An 8,078-nucleotide genomic window follows, 5' to 3' on the forward strand; every position below is an offset into this window, starting at 1 on the left:
TTTGATACTTAAGTATATTTTAGCAATTACATTTACTTTTGATACTTAAGTACATTTTGAACCAAATACTTTTAGACTTTTATTCAAGTAGTATTTTACTGGGTGACTTTACTTGAGTAACTTTATATTAAGGTATCTATACTTTTACTCAAGTATGACAATTGGGTACTTATTCCATCACTGCTCACAGGTTGTTACATCAATCAAATTTCAACATAATCAACTATGTATATGTTGAAATTCCAAATAGAATTGTGGGAAATATCCACACAGCATGATGATGCCACCACCGTGCTTCACCGTAGGAATGGTGCCAGGTTTCCTCCAGACATGACACTTGACATTCAGGCCAAAGAGTTCAGTCTTGGTTTCATCAGACCAGATAATCTCTATGGCTTGGTTTTTTGCGCTGACATGCACTGTCAACTGTGGGACCTTATATAGAAGTGTGTGCCTTTCCAAAACATGTCCAATCAACTGAATTTACCACAGGTGGACTCCAATTCAAGTTGTAGAAACATCTCAAGGATTATCAATGGAAATAGGCTGCACCTGGACTAAATTTTTGTAGATAAGGTATTCTTGTTTTTATTTGTAATACATTTGCAAACATTTCTAAAATCCTGTTTTCGCTTTGTCATTATGGGGTATTGTGTGGCTGTAACGTAACAAAATGTGGAAAGACACTAGGGGTCTGAATACTTTTCTAAGCCACGGTACATATATATATATACTTCAGCCATAACAAGTCTACCATCCAGATGCCTACATCTGGAAACAAGCTGTGCTTCATTCAGCTGAGCTGTCATGTCAACATTTAGACATTACTCAACTTCCATACTCATTTGGGTAGACTACCGAAACATTGCCTAGTTGAAAGTAACTCCTCTAACTGTTCTTGTACAAGCTGTATGTGAAAGTAAATTCAAAGTAAGGTTGGGTTTATGTAGGCTACATTAACATCTGATTTGCCCAAAGTACACCATCATTTCAACATGATGCATGGTTGATTGGATCTTTGGTAGTTTAGAAGTAGTTACCACTAGCCGTATAATTAGGATGCCAAATTCCTTTTGTTAATAATAAACTTTAACGTTTGGATTTATGTTATTCATAAAATTGAGTAGATATACTATCCAAGCAGTCTGTTTACAAATAGATTATTGATAGGTTGGATTCACAGCTCCATCTCAAACAAAAATCCAAGTTAATTAAGGATGTTGCGAATTTTCGCAGCTTTTTGTTAAAAATCGCGCAACATTTCAGCGCCCTGCTATTCATGCCAGGAATATAGTATATGCATATGATTAGTATGTGTGGATAGAAAACACTCAGAATCACGGCTGTGGCATTTACAGAACGTGCGTTTCATCGAAAAGTGCATGAAAATCTGTTCACTGAAAATGGAAAAATATATCCTTCCGCGACTACAGGCAATTGTTCAAAGCGAACCGAATTAAATAGAGCCGAGTTTTCATTGGCTACAGCTTCCACAGGTTGTCTAGAGTCACGTCATTTGTTTCGCAATTGATTCTTGGTCTAACCGAAACAAGGGAACTCCTTTCCTACTGTCCCCGCCCAGATTTTGGTTCGACCATTTCAAGACATCTTTTTCTCCACGGACAAGCTAAACATTTCACATCGCCTCCTGAGGAATTTTATCGCTTATTAACGTGTACTAATACATAAAGTTGCATTACAAAAGTATTTCGAAATGTTTTGTGAAAGTTTATCGTCGACTTTTTGAATTTTAAAAAATGACGTTACGTTATGAAATGCTAATTTTTTTCTTTACTCGCAACGTATTCGTAGCTCGATATCTAGGCTATATATGGACCGATTTAATCGAAAAAAGACCCTAAATGATGTTTATGGGACATCTAGGAGTGCCAAGAAAGAAGCTCGTCAAAGGTAATGAATGTTTTATATTTTATTTCAGCGTTTTCGTTTGCGACGGCTAACGCAAAATCTGTCGTTTTAGGTGACGGTACAGTATTTTGAGGGTGCATGGTATCAGATAATAGCTTCTCATGCTTTCCCCGAAAAGCATTTTACAAATCTGACTCGGTGGATATATTCACAACGAGTGTAGCTGTAATTCAGTATATTGTATGTCAATTGTAATGAAAGTTTGAGGTTTATCAACCTCTATGGTGGCGCTCTTGAGCATTTCTGCTGATTGTGGTCCCCACTTCGGTACCACGTCCTCAACAAGTTAAAGAATAGGACCAAATCAAATCAAACTTTAAATGCACTTTAAGTAAAGTTTGATTTGATTTAGTCCTATTCTTCAACTTAGATTTTTGGTTGAGATGCAGATGTGAATCCAACATATTAATAACTTGTAGATTACATTTGAAATCAGATAACCTTCATATACAAGACAATATCCAAAGATAAAAGTGTATTATTAATATAATGGATTTAGCATCCTATTTATTAGACTAATGGTAACTATTTCTAAACTTCCAACGATCCAGTCAACCATGGATGAAGGTTTGTCGGGCAAATCAGATGTTTATATAGCCTTCATCAAACCAACCTCACTATGAATTTACTTTCACATACAGCTTGTGTAAGACTTACAGTCAACTATTCAATGTTATTTAGGTAGTCTACGCAAATGAGTATTGAAGCTGATCAATGTCTAAATGCGTTGTTATGATAGGTCGGCTGAAAAGAACACAGCTTCTTTTCAGTGGTAAGCAGGTTACATCAAAGTAGGCATTTGGATGGTAGAAGTGTGGTAGCAACACACAGCATGGTAGCAACGCATGGCTGCAGCACAACATGGTACAAACATTATTGGGCACAGACAACAGCACAAAGGGCAAGACGGTAGAGAAAACAATACATCACACAAAGTAGCCACAACTGTCAGTGAGAGTGTCCATGATTGAGTCTTTGAATGAAGATTGAGATAAAACTGTCCAGTTTGCATTCCTAAAGAAAATAATTAATTTTTTACGCTACATCGTTACATTTTGAATGCTTGGCAGGACAGGAAAATGGTCCAATTATCGAGAGAAAATCCCTGGCGGCTCACTAAACACCTGCTTCGTTTGTAAATGATGTCTGAGTGTTGGAGTGTGCTCCTGGCTTTCAATAAATAAAAAAATGTTAAACAAGAAAATGGCACAGTCTGGTTTGCCTAATGTAAGGAATTTGAAATATTTTTTAACTTTTGACAATTATATTTTAGCAATTACATTTACTTTTGATACTTAAGTATATTTACAACTAAGTACTTCAACTTTTACTCAAGTAGTATTTTACTGGGTGACTTTTACTTGTCATTTTCTATTTAGGTATCTTTTACTCAAGTATGACAATTGGGTACTTTTTCCATCCTTGATTATGGTTACAGCCATTCTAACATTACATTAGGGGCTATTACAATGGCCGATTCTCATACTTTCTGGCTCATTCTCATGTAAGTTCGACATCATTCCCTTATGCAGAAGGTGTTCCTGTAGCTTTGATTGTAAATGCAGCTCCTGTTTCCTTCTCCCCAGTACCCTGGCCGGCATCAACCCGGAGGCGGTCATCAGCAGACTGACCCTCCCAGAGTCGACGGCGACCAGCATGTGGGGCGGCAGCGTGGATCTCAGCCTGGAGGCCAACGCCATCGCCCTCCGATACCTGAGCGACCAGCAGCTCTCCAGGCTCTCTGTAGGGGGAGGGCAACAGCCCCCCAAGGCCCTTCCCAGGCTCAGCCCCTGCACACTGCTCTCAGAGAACCCCCCAACGGAGAAGAGCGCCATGGGACTGAGCAGTATTCTGTCTCCGAACAACATGTCCTTTGCCACCCGCAAGTACATGAAGAGGTACGGGCTGATAGAGGAGGGGAGCGGGAGTGAGGAGGAGCAATCGGAGATGGGATACACTGTACAGTTCCATGTTCAACAGGAACAAGAAGGGCAAAGAGTGAGGGTTCTGAAGAACATCACCAACGAGTTGCCCCACTCTGACCCTGTCATCCCCCAGGCGCTGCATGCAGACTCAAAGTCAGCTACTCAGAGACTTGCGTCCTAAAATGCAGCTTTTGGCCCGCGGCGCCAAACACAGTCTGGAGAAAGAGAATGGCGCCAAATGGCGGCCATCTTTAGGAGAAATGCAGAGGAAGTGTCCTCAACCAGAAGGGTCGATGGGAAATTTCTTGGACCTAAGTAGACTTCGACAGTTGCCGAAACTCTTCTAAAGGACCACGGCAACTAATGTAAAGGGAACTCAAAATGACAAATGAAATGTATTGTCGAAATCCATTGGGATTTCCATTTTGTTTCCTTAGTAAGAGGTTTTTTAATGCTTCCATACAGTTTTGTTTACACATTTCATTTTTTTAATGCCTCTATTTTAATCTTCATGGTGCTCATTGTAATGTATACATTTGTTTGTGACCACTGATGTACAGAGACTGTTAGCGAATCACGACAGTGCTCTTGGTCTTATGAGCAAAATTCTTTTCCTTCTACTACTACCACTTGGGTGTAGTGTTATGATTTAGCTCTTCAATGGTGGCAGCCAGGTCATTTTCTCTATTTGAATTTAAAGGGCTTTTGATTTTCAACATGCAATGGATGCCAATTGTTTGAACCATTTGAAGCTATTTAATTTACGTTTTGGCCGTTTATTTATAACCACTATACCCAGTCTCCTGGTAATTGATGTGTACCTATTTATTTAGTCAATGTTGGGCTTTTTTCAAAGTCTGACTACATGGCGAAACAGACTAAATTCATGCCAAATTTTTTTCCTTTCTTTTTTATGTTGTAAATATCTAAGTTTCCTTCATGCTATATTGTTTTTCTTGTGTTTGTACATGAAATGCCTTGAGCATTATTTCAAGTGTCTCAACTTGAACTTTCTATTTAAAATTGCCTCAATAAATATGTACCTGATTCATAAGTTTTGTACTTTTTCTACAGATGGTTTTCTTTCTTTTGTGAATTTACATTTTAGTGTTCTATTTAGTTAGCCCTCTACTGTCCCTCCCCAACCCAGACTTCTATCCCTGAAGTCATTTCACACCCCTCTGACATAGACGTCCCCTGTTAACCTCGCCTCACCGCTCTTCAAAAAATCTGCCATGTCACACATCAGGCTTATCTAGAATAAACAGACAAATACTAGTGATTTCAATTGTGAAATGTTGCTAATCTGTGCTGGAGCTGGGCTCCTGGATAAATATGTTGTGGGGGGAATGGACTATCCTGAGCTCAATGGAAAATGTGGTTAATCACATGCTAAAAGCATGTCGGCACAGAGTAAGAGTATAGCTCAGATATAGTCATCCTACACCTGCACCCATCACATTTCTTTCTCATCACATCTGCTTACCAGATCTATGTTTTGCTCTTCCATTTAGTAATGCAGGTTGGAGGGATTAAAGAAGAGAAGGAATGTAAGAATAGTCTTTTAATGTATTTACACACTTATGAATCGTAAGATGAAGATAATTGTTCACCCAACAGGATAGTCTTTCATGTGTGGTTTCACCAGTTGTCATCGTTCTGCAGCCAGGTGCCCTCGTCTAGCACAATGCCGTTGGTCCCGGTAATTTCCCACTTGGCCTTATAGCGCTGGTCCCCTGCGCCCTCACCGAGGTCCCACACCTCCATAAACAGCATCTCCTCAGGCACCTCCATGAGATCAGAGGTCAGGCCCAGTTTCTGGAGGTCAAAGATCATCGGTGTGGTGGTGGAGTCCAGATACTGGCTCAGGGCGGGGCTGAGGTGATTGGCTGGTGACGTCTGATGAGGCTGGCATTGCACACTGCTGCCCCACAGGCCTGTCAGGTTTTTCACAACCTCCAGACAACGAGGTTCTTCCGCTCTATAGGATACACACAACATGACATAACACCCTGTTCCTGGTTTGGTTCCAAACTATGTGCTGTAGCTAACTCTTCAATCATTGTACAGTATGGGACCTTGCTTCTAGTCATCAAGGGAAATCAGAACTATTGAATTCTGTTGGGTCATTAAATGAAAAGATCATACAAGTACCATGATGCAGTATTAGCTGTAATGATATTTACCTAATGTCTGAAGTGTTCCAGGCATCTCCCATGGACTGACCAGGCTGGAGCAGAGCGAGATCTCCAAAGATCTCGGTCATGGTTGTTTTTTGCTCCAGGGGTGGTGGGGGCAGGAGGTTTGGAGGGAAGTATGGCCAATGATCAGCTGTGCAATCTAGCAATGGACCAGACTGGAGAATAAGTGTGTTCTCCTTTTGCGGAGAATGGTTGGTTGGGTAAAAAGGCTGGGCCTTACAGTCCTCAACAGAAAGGTGACCAGGTGACTCTTTGTTCAAGGTATTATTTGAGATCTTGCTGCTTGTTGATGTTGGAGTGTCATTTTTCAATGTTTCAGGTGCTTCCTTCTTTGTTGTGCCAGATCGTTCGCATGATCCATTGACTGAAGTGTTTTTCCCAAGGTCTGTCAATTCAATAAATTCAGTCTCTTTGTTCTTTCGTTGTTTTCTTCCATTTCTTGTCCTGGTTTTGGTCTCGTTGGTGCTACAGCAGCACACAAAGCAAAAAAAACACCAACCTCGAAACCATTTTTTAATTGCCTTCTTCATTTTCAAAAAGGATAATGAGAATTTTACATTAAAAAATGTAGAATTGGAGCTAACAAACATGTTTGCACGGTAACGGTAAACATTCCAAATCATTTAACCTTTGTGACATCGATATGATAAGAATTAGAATTATATGTTGACATTAAGTTCTAATCAAAGAATTCTCCTCTTGCAGTTTTTGTTTGAATATTGTACCACTGAATTCAGACCCCAAAGGTGATACCCCACATCTGACATCATGACATAATCAACATCACTAGGGCACCCCTCGCTTAATGGTGTTAAAGAATTGTAAATTAATCATTTGATTCAATGCAATTCCCCTTCCTGCAAATCAAAAATGTTATCTGTTCAGTTTTTGGTCTCTGGAAATGCCTCTAATACTCCGGGACACTTTAAAAAAACATAATTTGTCAGCATATTGTGGAAATACAGAAAATACATTGGATTTTTTTTAAATCATCAACCGGTACTGTTTTCATCTCATTTCAACCAGCTTTGTAAAACTTTGAAGTTAGGATAAAACTTAACTTAATTACATTGATTTAACCTGACTAACATGCAGTGGTGTAAAGTACTTAAGAAAAAATACTTTAAAGTACTACTTAAATATCTTTTTGGGGTATCTGTACTTTACTATTTATATTTTTGACAACTTTTACTTCGCTACATTCCTAAAAAAAATAATGTACATTTTACTCCATACATTTTAACTGGCACCCAAAACTACTCGTTACATTTTGAATGCTTAGCAGGACAGGAAAAGAGTCCAATTCACACACTTATCGAGACAGCACATGGTCATCCCTTCTCCCTCTGATCTGGCGGACTCACTGAATACAAATGTATCTTTTTAAACGATGTCTGAGTGTTGGAGTGCGCCCCTGGCTATTGATACATTTTAAAAACAAGAAAATGGTGCTGCCTGCTTTGCTTAATAGAAGGAATTTTAAACGATTCATACTTTTACTTTGATACTTAAGTATATTTTAGCAATTACATTTACTTTTTTGATACTTAAGTACATTTTGAACCAAATACTTTTAGACTTTTATTCAAGTAGTATTTTACTGGGTGACTTTACTTGAGTAACTTTATATTAAGGTATCTATACTTTTACTCAAGTATGACAATTGGGTACTTATTCCATCACTGCTCACAGGTTGTTACATCAATCAAATTTCAACATAATCAACTATGTATATGTTGAAATTCCAAATAGAATTGTGGGAAATATCCACACAGCATGATGATGCCACCACCGTGCTTCACCGTAGGAATGGTGCCAGGTTTCCTCCAGACATGACACTTGACATTCAGGCCAAAGAGTTCAGTCTTGGTTTCATCAGACCAGATAATCTCTATGGCTTGGTTTTTTGCGCTGACATGCACTGTCAACTGTGGGACCTTATATAGAAGTGTGTGCCTTTCCAAAACATGTCCAATCAACTGAATTTACCACAGGTGGACTCCAATTCAAGTTGTAGAAACAT

General features: G+C 39.1%; 1 protein-coding gene across 1 annotated transcript; it reads left to right on the forward strand.

The window, feature by feature from the left end:
• The first annotated feature begins 1,560 nt into the window (after window positions 1-1,560).
• Window positions 1,561-4,908, forward strand: LOC115108719 (SCL-interrupting locus protein homolog). The gene is made up of 2 exons (XM_065008961.1): window positions 1,561-1,911; window positions 3,516-4,908. Exons 1-2 carry the CDS (start codon window positions 1,832-1,834, stop codon window positions 4,033-4,035), a joined length of 600 nt encoding a protein of 199 aa, XP_064865033.1. The 5' UTR covers window positions 1,561-1,831; the 3' UTR covers window positions 4,036-4,908.
• Window positions 4,909-8,078: the final 3,170 nt, after the last annotated feature.

This window comes from Oncorhynchus nerka, linkage group LG24, assembly GCF_034236695.1.
Source record: "Oncorhynchus nerka isolate Pitt River linkage group LG24, Oner_Uvic_2.0, whole genome shotgun sequence".
NCBI lineage: Eukaryota > Metazoa > Chordata > Actinopteri > Salmoniformes > Salmonidae > Oncorhynchus > Oncorhynchus nerka.

Excerpts from the sequence above, each read along its gene's own strand:
- LOC115108719 (XM_065008961.1), top strand. The coding sequence starts at position 1,832 with ATGGACCGATTTAATCGAAAAAAGACCCTAAATGATGTTTATGGGACA. Across the intron at positions 1,912-3,515 it reads AAGAAAGAAGCTCGTCAAAG|TACCCTGGCCGGCATCAACC; the intron begins GTAATGAATGTT and ends CCTTCTCCCCAG.